This window comes from Equus quagga, chromosome 6 (assembly GCF_021613505.1).
Source record: "Equus quagga isolate Etosha38 chromosome 6, UCLA_HA_Equagga_1.0, whole genome shotgun sequence".
Taxonomy (NCBI): Eukaryota; Metazoa; Chordata; class Mammalia; order Perissodactyla; family Equidae; genus Equus; species Equus quagga.
In genome coordinates this window covers 97,688,918-97,709,852 of record NC_060272.1, presented here as the reverse complement: position 1 = coordinate 97,709,852, position 20,935 = coordinate 97,688,918, and the positions used below count along the sequence as shown (strand labels likewise).

The 20,935-nt window shown below is 38.9% G+C and overlaps 1 protein-coding gene across 1 annotated transcript in view; it reads left to right on the top strand.

Annotated features, from left to right (window-relative positions):
• The window catches only part of RORB (RAR related orphan receptor B), a 176,937-nt gene that overhangs the window by 143,828 nt on the left and 12,174 nt on the right, over nucleotides 1-20,935 (top strand). The window contains exons 5-8 of the mRNA XM_046664812.1: nucleotides 11,791-11,912; nucleotides 13,095-13,227; nucleotides 16,327-16,434; nucleotides 18,233-18,343. Coding sequence (XP_046520768.1) covers nucleotides 11,791-11,912; nucleotides 13,095-13,227; nucleotides 16,327-16,434; nucleotides 18,233-18,343 — 474 coding nt within the window. The remainder of the gene's footprint in view (nucleotides 1-11,790; nucleotides 11,913-13,094; nucleotides 13,228-16,326; nucleotides 16,435-18,232; nucleotides 18,344-20,935) is intronic.

Sequence of the window (20,935 nt, the reverse complement as noted above, 5' to 3'; positions counted from 1 at the left end):
CTGGCATAGTGGATCTGTGATATCTTTGGAAATAAAATTTTGCAGTGGTTGGTGGCAGGGAGAGGAAGCTGGCTGAAGGAACCTGGCAAAGAAGCAGAGAAGAAAGTGGAAGCTGGTGTTACTGCTCCTCTACTGTCACCTTCAGATGGGTTGGGGGATTCTGTAGGACTAATACTCTTAATGAAAGCTAATTTAAGCTCAAAGGTGGTTGGCAATGTATCTATGAGGTACCACACAATGAGGCAATTCAAACAGCCAAACAACATCCTTTTAAAAAGAGAAAGAAAAAAAATCCATCAAATTAGCTATGATGCGAAGGTGATCAATTGCCTTTTACACACGTCATCTGCGTTTGCTGTTCTATTCAGTATTTTCTCTCCAGATAAAGACAATGAAATGTGAATTCACTGGTCTCTCCTACATAATCTTAAACATAGATTTACTTTCATATTCCTTTTGTGTCCTATTTATGGAGCCTGGAATTTTAAGCACCAAAAATAGAAATAAACCTCTTTTTTAGAATATTCACCTATTACAGAAGCTGAGTATTAATAGTTAGAGGAGATTACAAAAAGGGATTGGCCTAAAAGTGATCTCGTCACTCTACTGAGCTACTTCATTCTATCAAGTTTGCATAGAAAGATAGACGATATTACCAGAGCTGTTTCATTCTGGAGAATTCTATAAAAGTTGGTGGTGTTTCAGTTGTTATTTATTAAGAACCCCAAGCAGGTGCTATAGCCTTAAGACAGCACTTTTAATGGCATTCGCTTCTACAGAGAAATATGTTGTAGCTGCTGAAATCTATCTATGCATATTTAATGTATATTTAGATACCTTTTTGCAGGCAGTTTAGGGAAAATACATTGAAATTGGGAGCCTGACTCCACATACTAGCCATGTGAACTTGTTCAAAATTAGTTCAGCTTTCTGAAGTTCAGTCTCTTGGTCTAAAAAATAAGGCAATTGGACTAAATGACATGGAAAGATTAGCTCCTGGTGGGAGCTTCGGCCATATGCACAAATATTCCCTTTGTTACAGCCACTTCCCAAGGAGAAGCATGGGGTTGTGGGCAGGAGGGGACTTTGAGGCAACTAGGCAATCCAGAATGATGCTGAAGCAATTCCTAAAGCTGTAGCCAGTCACACCATCCTCCTAAGGAGCAGGACCACACTTGGGACTTTCCAAGGGGCGGGATGACCCCATCAATTACACAGTTAATAATCACAGTCAAAACAGAACTAGGCACCAGCCTCTTCTCTCCATCCGCCCTCCTGAAAAAGAAAAAAAAAAAGAATGTCAAGGGCAACCAGGGGCAGCTCAAGGGGAGGGTAGTGGCCAATCCCCAACCACCCCAAGTTCGTGTACAAACAAAGTAAAGATATAGCTTCAAGGCAAATCTCCCTGTCCTCCCTGGCCCGCTCCAACCTGATCACGTCCCTGAGCCACTCTTGAGAGGAAAAGGGGGACTAGAAAGTAAAGACGTGTTCTTGGCTTAGCCCCAGGCCTACCTGGGGCACCTTGGTCCCATGAGAAGAACTTACCTGACTCCTCTGAAATTTTAACAGTGCCTTGTTCTTTGCCACCTACAGAATATCTCTCAATATCCAGAATCCTACCTTCTCTCTCAAAAAAGGAATTCCCTGAGTGTAGGGGCTGGACTAAGTAACTAAATTTGTCACATTTCTGGGATTTCTACAGGGGTCACAACTATAGTGTTAACCAGTCCATGGCCGTGAATTATTCTAGAGCATTCTGAGACAAAGGACACTAGTTATTCCCTAGGGGCATTCAAATCCATATCTTCCTAGATATCCTTTAATAACCTCACAAAGAAGGTCTAGAGTCACCTAGTAATATGTTATCATCCTTCTCCTTTCGTGCCCAGGGATTCCTCACAACTGGAGGAAATGGCCTCATGTATTCAAAAGCCTTTGTGACCAGCAAGGCTCTAAACAAATATAAAGATGATTTACATTATAAAGCAATACACACATACATGCTGAAGTACTTATATTCAAGTAGCTATAACCCTACACACCTGTTTATAGTACACGTACGCATATTAGTCACCGCATGCATGTACCTCTGTTAATATAGCTTTCCTAATGTGCTAGCATTCACTAGATTAGATAAATCTTCTAAATCACATTTTCTATTTTGAGCTGAAGTTGTGCAAAACTGATCTTCCTCAGTAGACTTCCCCTGGAGATACTAGTTTCAGTCGGATTAATTTATGACACAGAGTTCAAAACTTCATAATAAGATTCTAAAATCCTCCAACCAAAAAAAAAAAAATGCTATTGAGAAGCTGTTGGAAAACCAGTTCCATTTTATGCACTCAATTTCAAAAGCCATGGTAGATATGAAATATTCTGCAGTAAGGAAGAGGAAAGGAGATTTCATGAGGTTCTGTGTGTGACTTGTCGAAGGTGGGAATGTTTATTCTTATAAGACAACCTCTGAAATAGCCCCCACTGTTGAATAGCATTTCAAGGTATTGCAAGGTTTGACACTAGCTCTCGGAAACAGCTCTTAATCGCTTTTCCACTGAATGAGGTGAATATGAACTGCTTTAGCCACATTTTTAAGCACTTATTTTGGGATGAGCTGGTTAGGGTTAAAATATCACAGGAGCAGGGGCCAGTCTGGTGATGCAGTGGATAGGTTTGCACACTCCACTTGGCAGCCTGGAGTTCGTGGGTTCGGATCCCAGGCTTGGACCTACACACCACTCATCAAGCCATGCTGTGGTGGAATCCCACATACAAAACAGAGGAAGATTGGCACAGATGTTAGCTCGGGGCCAATCTTCCTCACCAAAAAAAAAAAAATCACAGGAGTTTTGGAACACAGAAATACCAATTGATGGCCAAGTTGATGGAGATCAATACAATTTGGTTTCCTTAGCATAGTATACAACCAACTTAATAGGCTCTCTCTCCCAACCAGTACAGGATTTATTTCTATAATGTTCATAAATGTAGGGAAACCTGTTGGAAATGTTCCTAGCTGGAAAGACTTTTTTTGTTTATTCTATTTCATTTTAGGATGTAAGCTATATGTAAAGGTGTGTTTGACAATATACCCTCAATACTGAGGAGAAAAAATTACCATTTAAATCTGAGTCCTATTTATAAATGAGGACTATTGTGGAATGCTATTTGGTTTTCAGACAGTTTTGTTCTAGGACAGTTTGGTGCTAGACTGTTTAGAAAACACTTATTTTAAAGCATTTGTCTATTAAATGTATTATTTAAGTAATAATCAAGTTAGATTAAATGTTTGAAATTTAGATTAAGTTTAGATTAAATGTTTGGATTAAAATGTTTAGTCTAAATTAAAAATTAATTAAATGTTTGGAAATGTAAAAATTGCCCCCAAAGATTTCCCCTGAATTAGCTCTTCTTAAATGTCAGAAAGGCATTGACTAAACTTCCACAAGGGTAGTAGGCTGGGGGAGGGATTGCTTCTGTTTAAATTAACGGTCAATCCATATGTCAACAAAATCCAAATAGTAAAAGTCAATCCTAATGATGGCCCTGAGCAATTTTCATAATTAGGTTTTCATTATCTGTGACCCGTTAATCGTCCTTTGGGTAGTGTATGGAGGTGCAGTTTTTAAAAGAGAGTAGGCAAAGATTTTAATGGGCTCTCCATTTTACTGTTTTGGGCTGTTTTTGTTTGTTCTATCTAAGACTCTTCAAGTGCTTTTAAGACTGTGAGTTGTATTCTCACCCTCTGTACCTCTGCAAGGCTTCTTTCTCCTTTGTGAGTCAAAACAAAGAGAAATTGTTACATAGCTCCTCAGACTCAAGTCGCCATGCTTCACATGGTCCTTAGAAAACATCGCTGCTGCCACATCCTTCTGTTGATGGAAAATCAACCCCGAAGAAACTAAGACTTTAAGATGTTAAGTGACTTCTCAAAGAGTGTGAAATAAAAGTCTGAAGGGGTCCATATTAGCTTCCTCCGTCTTACGAGATAGGTCCCTTAGAACTCACCCATTCTAGGACAGTGAAGTGAGTTGATCTTTTCTGACTGTTCTGTGAAGGAGGTCTTTTACCACGAAAATTAACTTTGAAATGTAATGTTTTCATAATAGATTCTTTCTCAATTTCCTTAGCTAGTTCGAAGAAAAGGAACTGTAATTTCCCAAAAATTAGACATGCACTATTACAATAAAACAAAACACTTATGATCCAAAACAAGTTTTCCATTATTAAATTATTAAGAAGCCAACCTCTTAATTTGTTTTGCTCCTTTTATGTTTTTTCCTTTGGACATACTCTGCTTAAACACAAATGCTATACAGATTCTTTCAGTTTTTCTTTCTTCTTTACTTGCTGCTTTCTTATCTCCTATTAAAATGCTCTTACCCAAGCTTCCTGAAATTTGAGAAAAGGTTAACCATTTTACTAATCTGTTCATTCAATCTTTGCCCAGATATTATTATTATTGGTATTATTCTGCTATCTTTCATTGTTTTTCTCAATGTTAATATTTCATCAAATTGTGTTTTACCACAGTTTTATCATTTTTTATAGTTAATAACATAACCATATTTTGTTAATCTGTTTTTCTGAAAAACTCTTAAGAACATTTTGGTTCAGTCCACATGAAGTAAAAATCAGTTCTGCCGTTCTCTGATATAAAAATTGGCAATAGAACTTGTATGGAAAGTGGACTGGGATCTATCCTAATTTGTTGGTAAGAGAGTAATGAGTTGGGGCTGGCCCCGTGGCCGAGTGGTTAAGTTCACGCGCTCCGCTGCAGGCGGCCCAGTGTTTCGTTGGTTCGAATCCTGGGCGCGGACATGGCACTGCTCATCAAACCACGCCGAGGCAGCGTCCCACATACCACAACTAGAAGAACCCACAACGAAGAATATACAACTATGTACCGGGGGCTTTGGGGAGAAAAAGGAAAAAAATAAAATCTTTAAAAAAAAAAAAAAAAGAGAGTAATGAGTTGTTGGACCGTGAAACTGAGCCAAAAAATGAGTTATAGGTTATTTATGCCCCCAACTCCTTAAGAGAATTTGAGGAACTTAAAAGCTAGAAGTACTGCGCTCCTATTTCAGACTGTGGATCGCTAACACACAGCTGTTTTAAGCTTAAATATTATTGATGTTCTATGCTGACAGCAGAATTCTATTTATGCTGAAAAATAATGAGCTCTAAATAGAGCTTAGAAAAATCAGAAAGGTCTTGAAATTGACATTGTCCTCTCTGACATTGCCATCTATTACACCCTAACCAGTAGACTTGTTCTATTTAACGATAGAAAACTTATAAAATGAGTGGCGTATTGTCAAAAGGACAAAATGCCCACTTAGTTAAATGTTTCAGCTTTCAACCAGTTGTTCTAATATATTATAGTTACTGCCTCAGCACTTGGATTCTGAGGATCTTGATATTCTGAAAGCTTAATGCAGCCTCTTAAAACTTGCCTTGAGCAAGTCCATAGAGATATCCTGGCATTAATTCAAAGCGAATCCCCTAAGAATTCTACCTTCACACTAGTCATATAAACTAAACAGAGAATTGAGCAGCTCTCTAGATCCTTAAGGCAAGTGATAAATTAAAAATTCGTTAATCATTTTGATTGAGGCTGAGATATAGTATTTTAGGAGGAATACTTCCAAGTTTAAAAAAATCCCTTGTGGAGGAAAATGAATAGGGGGTATAGTTCATCAAGAAGAAACCATCCCTTCTCAGGAGGAAGAAAAAAGGAGAGGGAGGAGGACAAATTAGGCAATTCGGATGCAGCCCCCTCTCGAGCTATATAGAGCTTTAAGTCTCAGCTTCCTTGCCTTGGTACAGTTGGGCCACGGGTGCTTTTGGTAATAACACTGAAAGCAGCAGTTTTTAAAGATATACTCAACTTTCCCTGCTCCCAGGATGTGGGACTCTAATGAAACCACCCGTGCAATCCGTGTCTGAGACACTGTAGCCTTTGGAGAGCACCATTTGCTGAAATGTCTAATGAAAGCTAAAATAAGCCCCTTTGGTGGAAAAAAACCCGCTGAGTGGTTGAAATCAGAGCTGCAGAAGGTCACTTGCTATTTTAGTAGCTGCAAGCTGGTCCTCATTTTGTAACATTACAGTTATAAACAAGAAACTGTCACCTTGCTTGTCAGTTTACTTATTTCTCACCGAAATAAGTAGAAGTAGCCTTTTTTTCCACCTAGAATTAAGTAATTTGGATGACTTGTTTCCAAACTTTGCTCTACTATGTGGATTGATACATAAGAAAAGTTATTTTTCATATATTTCTTTAAGCAGTACTTCAAAATATTACTTTTACATTGTCTGATATGATTGATCTTTAAAACTTCATTTACCCATGTGAACTTTATTGTATACATCTCAGCCATTGATAAATGCCTTAAGGAGGGACTTCCTTCCTACTTCTTTGATTTATTCAATAGATCACAATGAAGATTGATGAGGATGGGGGAGGAGATGTGGGAATTCTTTAGTCTCGGAGAAAGACAGGTGACACAGCTAACTTCTGGGATTATTCAGATACAGTCCATTTGGAAATGGAGGAAGGAGGTTAGTTCCAGCCCGTAGGGTCTATAATTTTTGCACACACTGTTTAGAATTACCATCAAGTTTATTCCAGTTTTCCCTTCAAAAATTTAATTTCTCTCTTCTTATTGCCCACGTCATAAGTGGATTTAAGCTTACCCCTAAGGATTCTAGGGAAGTATGACAATTTAACAATATTTTTTATCAAAAAGGATAAAGTATATTTGCCTATATCAGTTATTATTTAAGCCTCTTTATTGAGGTATAATTGACATACAAAAAGCTGTATATAATTAATATATACCACTTAACGAGTTTAAAGATGAGTATATACTCAAGAAACCATCACCACAATCTATGCCATAAACATATCCCTATATCAATTATTTTAAAGATTTCTGGGATTACTCTTTCATTTGAATCACACATCGTTGTTTCTATCTCATAAAGAAAATTGCTTAACACACGAAGTTACAAATTCTGTTAATTGTTTATAATTCTTGGGTTCCAATAAGCTTTCCTTCAAGAAAAGTATCAGGGTCTGAAAACAAAATGGCAATTTTATGAAAAACAGTTTTATGTGTATGTAAATAGGAGGAAATAGAAGGGAGAGGAAAAGAGAGATGTAAATGGGAGATATAATCGTGGTAGAATCGCATTAGTCAGTAAAGTAAAGTGAGAGCGAGCTATTTTTCATGAAAATTAACCAAAAGAATATTAGGATCATGGACTTAATATTAACTCATAATTACATAATTTTCCCTTGCCAGCATCAATGTTTACATTTTACCTCATCCTGATGGAAGAAGAATGACTGGACAGAGCGTATAAATTTTTTTTCTTGTTTCTTGACATTGTTTTATTAACTATCAAAAGAGCCCACGTACTTAGTGAATTGGACAAACCTCTGTCTCTCTGAACTTATATAGAAACTTAACTACGAGAAGATAGAGCTGCATTTTCATGTCCGCTTAAGAAATCTCTAGCCTCATCCCTGGTCTCAGGAAGAGCAGAGTGTAGAGTCCGCGGACATCACCTCAGAAGGTGGTAGAATTTCCCATGAGTCAGTCATCTGGGCCATATTCCTGTTGGGCCCATTAACCCGGCTCAGTGCTTGCCAACTGCTTCAACATGCGCCATCTGCAGCCCAAGTTAGTTAAAGAATCCGACAAAAACTGGGCTCCGAGAAGCTACTGCAACCCAAGTCAGGGAAACGGATGAAGGGAGTGCGATTGCCCAGAAAGATTCCATATCCTCTGCTCTTTTACCTCAGTCTCTTTGTCTGGACTTTCTCATGTGGTTGGTCCCTGGAGAGGACTGCGTTTACTATTACCTTTTCTATTTTTCCAGGCAAGGACTCTTGAAAGTTCCTTTGGCTCCCAGCAGGAACTTTGCATACTGTATTCATTGTCTTTCCCTTTGTCCCTTCTTTTTAAATCCTTCTCTCCTTTTCACAACTGGAGACTCTCAGTCGAAGCAAACCATCTCCTCTGATGTTCATGCATCTTTCTAATTGACAGAAAGAGCCCTCAGGCCTTGCTCCCATGGGACCAAGTCTAGCTTTACCATGTGGTTATCAACCTGAGCCTTGAGAGGGTCAAGTAGGGTTTTCCACGTGGCTCACCTTTGCACTGCAGACCCGTGGAAGGAAACGGAAGAGTCTGCTTCAGCAACTGCTGCTGCTGTGTCTTAGCCCTCACTGATATTGATAAGTCTTAGGTCAAACAGAGATTTGCCTTTTATTTCTCACCACAAGGGTATGGGAAATAATTGTGCATGTTGAATGTTTGACTTCAAAGCCATTGTGAGTCGTTAGGCTTTAAGATCATCAAAGTCAATCTAAGCTTTCTAAAATCCTTTGTGAAATAAAGCAGAAAATGGAAGGATGGATGGACATTTTCAACATTATCGTTACTAATTCAACATTGGTTGAGCACCTACTATATATAATGTTCTCTCTCTGTCTCTCTCTCTCTCTCTCTCACACACACACACACACACACACGCACGCACACACACGCACACACACACACACATCTGCTGGTCCTGTGCATTCTCCCTGAGAATCGCCTTGAATCTGGCCCTCCACTCCATCTCTGTCATTCTTACCTAGTCCAGACCCTCCTCATATCTTGCCTGAATTTTCACAACGGCCTGATTAATCTCATGTACTCTCTAATGCCATGTCATCTTCTGTGCCATGGCCAGGATCACCTCTCTACGACAAAAAACCGACCATGTCACTCTTCTGCATCACAGCTTCCACTAGCTCCCAGTTGCCTGCAAGGTAAATCCAAATTCCTTAGCCCGGCTTACTCAGCTGTGTTGTCTCTAGTCAAAATTTCCAGCCCTACTCTCATGTCTCCCTGTCTCTTCTATGCACTCTATGCAGCAAACATTTCAGACTTCTTGCCAGAAAAGACAGACTCGATTTGAAAACACCATTTGCTAGCTCTGTAAAAATGGGTCTAGAATCACTTACTCTCTCTGAACCTCACTTCTTTCCTCAGTAAAAGGGAAATTGGTTATAAAAGGTAAGAATTGTAAAGATTTAAAATATAATGTCAGAAATTGTCTAGCTCATAGCTCATTTTCTATCTGTGCCTTTGTAATATCATTCCCTCGACCTGAGGTCCATCTTTCTTTTCTCCATGTAACAAACTCCTGCTCAGACCCAGGTCAACAGGCATCTTCGCTATGGTTATTTTTCTGCCTCCCCCAGACTAAGTTAGACATTTTCTCCTTTGGGCTCCCACAATAACTGAGGGCACTTATTACATCATGATATGATATGATATTACTGTAAGATCTTTTAAACAAAAGAAAATGTCTTCTTTTCCCATGTGTACCTTAACCTGATATATAATAGCTTCTCAAAAAACTGTTTTTGTTGAATGAATATATGAATGCACTCTGCTGGGCTCTGCAGTCCAGTTCTTGAAGAGCTCACAATCTTGAAGGGTATGGAACAAACAGATCCACACAAATAACCACAGTGTGAGTCTGAATAGAATAATGGCTCAGTTACAGGCAGAATCAAAATGTAATGGCAGCCCGTCCTTCTACCTGAGGACAGAGAGAAGCAGGGAAGCCTTCGCGCAGGAGCGGACAGCTGAGCTGAGGCCTAAAGCATGCGTGTAGATTTAACTTCCAATTTTTCTTAACCTGTCCACGTGTTATTATGCCCACTCCTTCTCAAACCCAATAGAACTCTAAGCTTTGGAGGCAGAAAGCCAGAGAATTCTTAAACCTTGGCCAACAGTTCCCAGGAGATGTCATAAAGGAAGAGAGAAAGAGTTTTTCATAATGCAATTTTGAGTGGCAATTGTAGTTTTGCTCATAAACCCTGGAGCCTGTAAATTACTGACAAATCAGCATATCTTTGAAGATGAAAACAAACTACACCAAGAAGATAAAGGTTTGAAAACTATAGAGCTATAAAAATCTTATGTTTTCATTATGTACCTACTGAGGAATAGAGATGGTTTTTTTAGATTCTAAGTAATTGGACTGCCCAAGTGAAATTGAAAAATGATGAAACATGACATACCAATCTATTTTAACATGATATATAGAGTAATTCCTGCTCTTTTTTATAACATAGGAGGATATTCAGTAAAATTTTGAATCTAGGATTTTTAAAGAAAGGATTTTGTAATGTGATAGACAATGGAAGTCTAGAAATGCTCAATGCTGAATCCAATACAGCATAACTATCATAAGTTAGCAGCACCTTGCAGCATCTTCTACGTCTGTCACCTTATAGTTCTGATTGAAAAACTCTAATAAATATTGAAATATCTTTCTGCAGCAGCACTAATTCCAAAATTAAATATCTCTGTTTTGTCTCCATTGGAGTCACTACATTGCTTTCCCATGAAACACTGTATAGAATGTCCTAATAATGGTAATTGTGGCTACCATTTATTCAGCGTTTACAATGTGCCAGGCAATGGGCTGTATGAGATCTTTTATTTGGAAAGTTTACTAGAAGCTTAAGCTTACATTTTTTATTCTCTACATCACTAAAACTCAATTCATTTCACGCCATATTTACCAGAAGCTTAGCGAGGTAAAAAGAAGGTACCTGAGTACTCCTTTATCCTAGAGAAATGAAATATGGCTGTTTAGAAAGAACAGAAATTGTATTTGAAATGGTACAACCTGAAACACAAGAAAAATTCCATTTCTGTATGAACCAAGATTAGCTCTCAGGCAGCAAATTTGGTCATCTTCAGTCTACTCACACTCCACATACAGTATTCCTGTGTGCTTTGGTTTCCCAAGATGTCACTGTCTTGTGTTCAAATAGTAGATGGGATTACGTAGGGGATCTCCTACAAGCTCTATCCAACTTCAGGGGACTCAGAGCATATTTTTAAGGAGAGCTCCTATGTCGTGTTCTATCACTCAACTTTCACACCTCCAAACCCAAAATGATCAGTATTTAAGATACAATACCAAATGCAACTCATTTGGGATAAAAATGGCCCCAATAGACTATGTTTGTCACTATTTATTTATGAATATAATCATTTTCTCTTTTTCAAAGAAAAATTTCATCATGTAAAAATTAGAAAGGAGAATATAATGATCCCCAGGACCAAATTTCAATAATTATCTCCTCATGAGTCAATGTTATTTCATCTATACTCTCTCTCCCATTATTTATTATGTAAGATATCTACATGGTACCAAAGTCAAATATACAAAAATCATATCATCAGAGAAGTCTAGCTTCTAGCCTTGTCTCTTCACTCCTTCCTCTTCTATAGAAAACTATTTTTTTAGATAATTGTTTAATCCTCCCTTTTCCAAAATATAAACAGATACATTCATATTTAAATTCCCCCTTTCTAACATAAACAATGGAGATCTAGGGATTTTCAAAATATTTTAAAGTATTTGGAGTAAATGTCAAGACTGTTAGTGGACTTTTAGGCGAAAAACCAAGAAACATGGTAATTTGTATTTATTGTCAAAGTAAATAATTATTTGAACAATTTACAACTTGTAAGACACCAGGTTTGTGACCAAAAGGAGAATGAAAAGGCAGTAAATTTTGATTAAAAGATTGACGATTTTAAATAGACAATAAAGAGTTTGGAGATTTTAAAATAGATAGTAGTGTTAAAGACACTCTAATACAGCTAAAGTATTGCCAAAAGGCATTCTTGTAGTAAACACATTAAAAGTACTTTTTGAGCAGAGTGGGATTTTGTTCACAAACTCTTGAATTGTTCTTTCTCATAGATCGAATTGCACAGAACATCATTAAGTCCCATTTGGAGACATGTCAATACACCATGGAGGAGCTGCACCAGCTGGCATGGCAGACCCACACCTATGAAGAAATCAAAGCGTATCAAAGCAAGGTACTCTGGGAAGCTACAGGAAAGTTCTTTTGTAATTTCTCTGTTTCTGGCTTTCTTAACCTTGGCACAATTGACATTAGGGGCTGGACAGTTCTTTGCTGTTGGGACTGTCCTGTGCATTGCAGGGTGTTTAGCGGCATCCCTGGTCTCTACCCATTAGATGCCAGTAGCACAATTGAGAAATCACAGCAGTAATAATAGTTGCAAACTAACACCACAAAGATATACAACAAAGCAATGTAAATGGATTTTTTGCCCAACATGTTAAAAAAGGACCAAAGAAAACGAAGACAACTCACCCTGTATAATTATTATTATTTCTTTGTGTCCATTAGAGAAGTCTTTAAGAGAAGGAATTTTTTGTTTTTGTTCTATATTCACATTATTTTACTTTGGGGTTTAGATTCTCAGTTACAAGATCTATCAGTAAATGGAATTTTAATAAAATATATAAATGTTTCTGTATCTAAAGATATGATTATAACATACTGATTTTCTCCACTGGAAAAATTAAATCTTACCACTTTTATATAAATACGAAGACAAAAGCATAGGTATTGTTATGGTCAATAAATGCCAGAATTAACACACTTGCATTTATGTTTCCCATTCCAAAAAAAATAACCCAAAGATCAAAATCCATTTCTGGGATTCTATATTACTTAAGAGAGTGATCTGATTTGATACCTTTTCCCTTGAAATTCTTCTTATACCAAAAAACAACCTGTAAGTTCTGGAAAAAGAACACAACAAAAATATTACTAGTGTCGGTCAGGACCACGTGAAAATAACCTTATGGAAGTCTATAAATGAGTCACCATTCCTCAGTGCAAGAGTTTTGTTTTTACAAAATGGACTAAGAGCTTGGGTTTGTTTAGGTGAGGTGAAGGAAGGAAGCAAAGGAGGAAAAAAGAGTAAAGAAACTATAGATAACCATCTTTACATACTATTGTAGTGTTTCCATTGTTTGAGCCTCAGTAATTTGATGATTGTGACGTATCAAGGTTCAAACAGTCAAAACAATATCTTAGAAAATATTGTCTACCTCTTTTAAAGGAAGTGGGTGAATTCCCACCTTGGGCCCAGGTGACAGGTAAGCACCAGTAGGGCAACCCCGAGTATTTCAGTGACTGTCCCAGTTGTTCTTTGCTCCATGTACATTCTGTGTTTTCTCTCTTGAAGTCCAGGGAAGCACTATGGCAGCAATGTGCCATCCAGATCACTCACGCCATCCAATACGTGGTAGAGTTTGCAAAGCGGATAACAGGCTTCATGGAGCTCTGCCAAAATGATCAAATTCTACTTCTGAAGTCAGGTAAACAAGGAGAAGATTCATGGCGGACGTATTTTAGACCAGGATGTGGTTGACCCTTAGCTCAGTGTTGGTTCTAGAAAATCCTCCTTCTGATATGTAACTCATTTTTACCACCCACATTGTCAGCCAACTCCCAAAGGAAACTCTGAGTAATAAAAATGCCCTGCTACTCATTCAGTTCCCCTCTGAAGTCAAATACAATTTTGCTTATTGAAAGTAGAGCTATTAATTGCGGAGGTTGAGATACCCAGCTTGATAGGCAGACCAAGTAATTAGCGTGTCAAGGTGGCTGAATTGCTGAGCTGGCTCTAAAACGTGGTACTTGCCTTCTGTTGGAGGAGAAAAAATCCGGGCTAGCCGAGCTCTGCCTCTGTGGTCATTTCCAATCATTTTAATGAGGATAGCCTGCAGCCAGAATACACCAGGAGGAGCTCCACTCTGCTCGCATCTTTCCCTCCTGCTTCTCTCACACATGCTCTCAGACGCACACACCATCACTTAGGCAGCAGCTCAAGAAACTGCACATGACTGACTTTGCAGAAGCCATAATCCAAACAGAAAAAAAGTCTTTCTTGGCCCCATTTGAAAATAGGAAATAAGAACCACCATGGTGTTTGTGTTAACACTCATGATTCCAGGCCTTAGTAATAATAACAATATACTTTTATATTTATAATAACATATACATACGTATGTTTATGTTTACCATGACATCTCATTTAATCTTGTGAGATGGTATTATTTCAATTTTCTAGAAGAGAAGGTGGAGATTCAGAGAAGTGAAGGGCTGTGTTCAATATCACAAAGCTGACATTTGAACTTGGGCTACACAGAACTCCGAGTTATTCTAAGCTACTGCTGCTTCTTTACCAAATGATACGGGTTGATGCATCTCGACTCAAACATCACCTTGATGTATCAGTTTTCTGTCGCTGGATTAAAACATCTCCAAAACTTACTTCAAACAACAATAGTGGTTTATTTTAATCCCAAAGCTGCAGTTTGAGCAAGGCTCAGCAGGGATGGCTTGTCTCTGCCCCAGGTGGTATTCACAGAGACAACTTGACAAGGAGCCGGAGGATCCACTTTCAAACTGGCTCACTCACTTGGCTGGCAGTTTGTTCTGGTCGACAGCCTAGAGTACAGCCAAGGCTGTGGCCTGGGGACCGCAGTTCCTGTTCCTGTGAGCCTTGCCACAGACCACTTGGACTTTCTCACAGCATAGTTGCTAGGTTTCCAAGCTAGCATTCCAAGCGAACAAGGCAGAAGTGCAGAACGTTTTTCTGACTTAGCTTCAGAAGTTACATAGTGTTGTCTCCACCACACTCTATCCGTTGAGGCAGCCATCCCACCTGGGTTCAAGGGTAGGAGACATGGATTCTACTTCTTAATGGGGGAGTAGTAGGATTCTAGAGAAGCATGTGGGAAGGAAGATATTTTTGTAACTTTCTTTGAAAAATAAAATCTGCCACACTTGATATATAACCTTGAGCTAATCTCGCTAGATGGCAGTTTCCTCGTTTGTAAAATAAAGAGATGGACCAGAAATAACGAATTCTAAACTTGGAATGGCATCAGGAGCATCAGAGCAGCTTACTGACGGTTCTGAGTCATAGGCATCATCCAAGGCCTGTGGAATCAGAATCTCCAAAAGGGGAACCCAGTTCGTATATCTCTAACTAAGTCTCAGATGTAACCACTCCATGGACTGACATTTGGGAAGCACTGGACCGTATAATCTTCAACATCTCTGCCAACCGTAAAAATGTTGACTGTGGTATAAAAGGCAGAGTGCTTAATCTCTTTACACCTCCTGTAACTCATCCATACACAAAGGCTAATGAAACTCACCTGAAGAGGTATTGCAAGAAGCAAATAAAATGATGAATATAAGGGGCCAAGGAAAGTGCTTTCCACAGTGTAGATACTCAACAAATGGTACCTATTATTGTTTTTGTCAGAAAAGCACTGCTTCAATTAATACTTGCAAGTAACCTCTTAGGTGTAAGCCCCTATGCTGGGTGACATATGAGGGAAAGCAAAGAGAAATCAGCAGAACAAAAGAAATAAAACACAGTCATAAATATAAAGTGGCAGCATAAAAAAGGCACCCTGGGTGTAGCCAAATCACCCGAATGATGTTCTGATGCAAATTTGTGGCTTCTGGCTCTGGCTGTCACCTTCCAATACTCTAGGGGGCAAATGCCATTTTTCCAAAATGTGGGGAAACTGTGCAGCTATGGTTCCTCAGGATGTCAATACATTCAGAGGGCAAAACAAAGGTAGTTCAATAATTCATTTAATAATTTTTTATTAAGCACCCACTATGTGCCAGGGACCTTTCTAGGTCCTGGAGGTATAAAGTGAATAAAATAACCACGATTGCCTATGGCTACAGACAAGGTTCCTGCCCTCATTGGGCTAACAGTGAACTCAGAGAAATGCTGGGTCCATCAAGGCTGAACAAGCTCCTTCAAGTCAGGACTTCTCCAAGCCTTCAATCTGTAAATCTTGATTATAACTCTCTGGAGTGAGATAATATTCAGCATTTTGCCAAAACTTATTTGACCAAGAAACCCGTATTTCAAAGAATATCAGATACAAATGGTGCCTCCAAGAAACACACTGAGGGGGTCTCTATTTCAAGTCATCATATGCTGACGTATACATGGAATATGTGAAACACTGAAGCAGAGAGCAAGTTTTCCCAGTAGCAAAACTTCTACAAAAGTTAGCAGACTGGACTTGCCTGCCACAAAGCTCCTGTCTGGGCCACTTCTCATCGCTTATGAATTCGAGAGTTGAAACTAGCTTTAATGTTAGTCAAAAAAATAGAAGGAAATGTATGCGTTAAAAAAAATATTATTGCGGCCCTCCATTTTAGCCACCTTTAAAGTATATTTTATCTTTATTAGAGCTTTGTTTCTGAAATAGTTAATTTTTACCTGGGAAGGAATCTTGAAGGATTTCTGTATGTGTGTGTCTATATGTGTCTGTGTGTGTGTTTTAAAGTTTTTGAAAGGTTCTTGGTCTGTATGCAGTAATAACCTCTTTATTATTGCATATATTATATATATATTTTTAATTTTTTACTAACAGGTTGCTTGGAAGTGGTTTTAGTGAGAATGTGCCGTGCCTTCAACCCATTAAACAACACTGTTCTGTTTGAAGGAAAATATGGAGGAATGCAAATGTTCAAGGCCTTAGGTAAGTTTCCCTTTGATAATGACACAATTTTATTAGGTACCATCAGTTTCTCCACTCAGCTTGAAATTGGTAAATGAAATGCCTTGATTCTTTAATGTCAACTAGTATCTCATTATTAGATAAGAGTTGGACTAGGTGAGCCTCCAATGTTTCATCTAATTCTTTGGATCCTACAATTATGCATCCAAATATGAAAGGAAGGAGAGAATCATGGACCCTATTGAGACCGACCATGCCTCATTCAGAAATCACTGAAGATTGAATCTGAAAGAGCTGGGGTGTGTTATAGGTCATTCTTTGTAGGATCAGCTTTTCTGTTACCTTCTAGCTTACTGCTTCACAAAGTCTGCCCTGTAGACCACTGGTGGTCCTTAGGGGTGACCTCTTAAGTTTCCTATGTAAATTCATAATCATTAGTTAAGACACCTAGTTAAAAGAGGACCTCCTTCACTTGTTTCTCACTCAGAGCAATGACTTTCTCCCTGTTAATTCATTAAGTTCTGGGAGCACAGATAGAGTGGGTGCTGACCTGCCCCAAATTATCCCCAGACCATTCTTGTGGGAGGGCACGGACAGAGTCAGTCTCTGTTTGGAAGCGTTGTGTATTGTTCATATCCACTCATCAGTGCACAGTGTGGATAAGAACATTAGCAAAGATGGGCTGATGCCAGGAAAGGTTTTAACCATTGATAGTGCCTTTTGTTCCATTTCCTGCCCATGGACATCAAAGGAGGCCACTGCCCTTTCACCTCTTGTACCGTTAGTTGATACAGAAGCCAACAGCAAGGCTGATGGGGCTGGCAATGTTTCCTCTCTGCGGTTGATACACATCCATGTCATCTCCAAGGCTAGATTTTCAAGAAAGGAGGAAAAGCCTTGGCAAGCAGCTTGGGTATATTTCCAGCCTCATAAAATAAACATTTACCGCGTATCAGTGTAGGGATGAAGCATTACTTTGCCAAAATTCACAATGGCTAAGCAACTGACCTGTGAGTCATCCATGAGAAGGTAAAAATATATGAACCCTAGCTCCTCTATCCAATTTCCAGGGACATTACAAAATCGATAGCTACCTCATCTTCATTCTATATAGAATGCACCTGGACAACCTACAGTGCGAAGTTCAAGTGCCACTAAGACTGACAGTCCTCGGCACCTTATACATAATGTTTTAGGTTTTCTATGAATGCTGTCTTTATACTAAAGGATCCCCAGTCACTTGTTTAAATTATTTTAGTTGGGACTAATTTCAAACTTATAATATTAGAGTCAGGTAATATATTCCCTGTTGGATATTACAATGGACACACACCATTTCCAACTGCCCCTCATTGGTAATATTATCTTTCATTACCTAATCAAGATGTTGCCCAACTTTGTTCTTCTGTAATTACTACTAAATCGCTTTTGTTTTTTTTTTGGTGAGGAAGATTTGCCCTAAGCTAACAGCCATTGCCAATCCTCCTCTTTTTTCGCTTGAGGAAGATTGTCCCTCAGCTACCATCCATGCCAATCTTCCTCTATTTTTTGTATGTGGGAGGCCTCCACAGAATGGCTGATGAGTGGAGTAGGTCTGCACCTGGGATCTGAATCTGCAAACCCAGGCCACTGAGGCAGAACTTTAACCACTCCGCCACGGGGCCAGCCCCATAAATCACTTTTTATGGATAGGAACTTGGAAATATTTTTTCTATGTGTGTAGTATGCAGATTGTTGAATAACTTCTTGATTATGGGACTTGTCTTACTATTGTCCCATTCTGTTCAAGTATTTTCATCTAATTTGCCTTCTTTTATAGGCTCTGATGACCTAGTGAATGAAGCATTTGACTTTGCAAAGAATTTGTGTTCCTTGCAGCTGACCGAGGAGGAGATTGCTTTGTTCTCATCTGCTGTTCTCATCTCTCCAGGTAGGGAGGCCTGAGGTCTTTGCCTTTTTTTAATAACCTCTTTTACTATCTTTAACATGGATTCCACCTACCTAATCCAAGGTGCTCAGGAGAAACTTTAAAACTATATTTTCTTTCATAAGCTTTTGATGTTTTTGGACAATTCAAAATAAAGTAGCCTCCAGTTAATTAAAATGACTAGTTTTGTCCCCAAATCAAGAGTAGAGCACGTGGTAAGGGTCACTCCAGATTCAAATAAGCAAAATTATTCCTTAACAAATAAATGAAAACAGATAGTGTTTGAGTTATAGCTAAGTTCTATTTTGATTTTAAAAATAAAGGACATAGAAAAAAAATGTCCAGTAAGGCAGTAGTAGAACCAGAGTAGTAGAAGGATACTGGAATGAGACACCTAGCGTAGGGACTAAAATAAGTAAAACATACACTTTCTCCTCTTTAAAGACCTCTTTCATTGGCTTATTAACCAAATTAATGTTGATGTGCCCACTTCAGGCAAATGCTGGTGCCTCCTGTTTTTAGCAATATGGGGAGCTTTAAAAGGAATGAGAACAGCAGAGGGAAAAATGGCTCCTGCTAAAGGCTGCACAGGGAAGGATCTCTGATGCGGCGGTAGACATTCTAGGACGGGCTGTGTCACCACTTATCTGTGTGACCTTTAACACTTGACCCCTCACAACTTCAGTTTCCTCATCCATAAAGTAAGAGCACTGGACTTCCTGATAATTATAACCTCATCTAGCCCTAAAATGCAATAAAATAGCAGAAAGTTTTCGAAGAAGGTAAGATGCGATATTTATAAATCAAATAGAATTGTAGCAATTGAAATTCTTTTTTTTTTTTAAAGATTGGCACCTGAACTAACAACTGTTGCCAATCTTCTTTTTTTTTTTTTCTGTTTTATCTCCCCAAACCCCACCCCTGTACAGAGTTGTATATCTTAGTTGCAGGTCCTTCTAGTTGTGGGATGTGGGACGCCGCCTCAACGTGGCCTGACTAGCAGTGCCATATCCACGCCCAGGATCCGAACCCTGGGCCACCACAGCAGAGCGCGCAAACTTAACCACTCGGCCACAGAGCCGGCCCCTGAAATTCTTTTTAAAAGTATCTGCCAGCTTGAAAGTGTCTAGAGTCCTAATAAATCCATGGCTGCTTCTTCAACCAGAATGAGAATTCAGAGTCACTCATTCAGCTGTCTTTTTGGTTAGGTTTTGGGTCAAGGGGTAGCAGTGTCATTGGCAGTTCTCTATTGAAAAAAAGACACATTCCTAATAATTTTTATGGTCCAGAGACTCATTCCTTCTATAACGCATTTATCTCTAGAGACTAGATCTCTTTTTACATCCTAACATAGTTTTCAATGAGGCTGGAAGAAATTAGTCTTACCTGTGACGGTAGACTTTGACATGTCTTTCTAGTTATATCTACTGATAATACCGACCTATACACTTTTTATCAGTTAGGCTTTATTTATTTATGTTTAAATTTCATAAAGATTTTCTTATTTGCTTCTGCTTTTTATTTAAGCACTTAATCAAAAATGGAAATTAGTTATCACTTGATGTATTATTGCAAACGTTTCTTTAGTGGCTCTGTCTAAAATCAAGCTGTTCTTCTAGGCTTTTTTTTTCTTTCAACCCTAGAAAGTTTCCCAGACCTGCAAGCACAAAGATAAATGGAAGAAGTGACAAGAAATATTTATTTCTGGTAGCGACCACATGCCAAATAATTTCCATCCTACCATTTCTCATTGCATTTGGTTGTTCCCATTGGGTATAGTTCAGTAGAAGACTAGTTCTACGCTTGTGGGTGTCTAAGGAGGGAGGCAGCTTCACTCTGGTTCCTGCTTACTCATAGGAAGCATTGCAAAATTCACCGTCCTCTTTAGGTATGTTTGTGACATGTCAGTAAATTCCTAGCAGCAAATATTTAAGACATGGTAAACCTAAGTAGTCTTTGAAGATAACTGCCCCAGAAGGAAGGCAAGCCTGTTCCATATAAGTTAGAAATCAGCTGAATTATGAGCCTTTTTCTGAAAGAACGTGCTGTACTCATCAAATTGGGATGAGTTTGGAAGAGGACATTTGGCTTGCTCTACCTAATGGGGACTCTTCCAGCCCTGATGGCAGACCCACACTCAGAGGCTTCAGCAACTCCAAATATTTGCCAACCTGGCCTACTGCCATATTCAAAAAGAGAGGAAGAGAGATTTCCAGACTGTGTAGGCTCCATCTCATGCCAGACCCCGCCCTTCTCCCAGCTTCTTGCCATAATAGCCACTGTCTATTTAGCTCCAGATAGTTTAGGGAAGGGAGAGGGGGGGAAACTTAATTTATTCTGATTGACAATTGTCACTGAAGGCTTTTGTGCTCAGTTACGTAAGGTTTTGCTTACCTGTTGACTAGACTTGTCCTTGCCCTGTCTAGGATTACAGAATCGAGTTTCTCACCTGACCTGAACTGTGTTCAGAAGGATCACGTCCAAGTTCTTTTCCATGAGTATTTGTTCAGCATTTGGAGACTCCAGGTGTCTCTTCATTGAAGCTCCAGCCTAAGGCATTGATACTGGGCTGAATTTTGCCACCATGGTGTATAA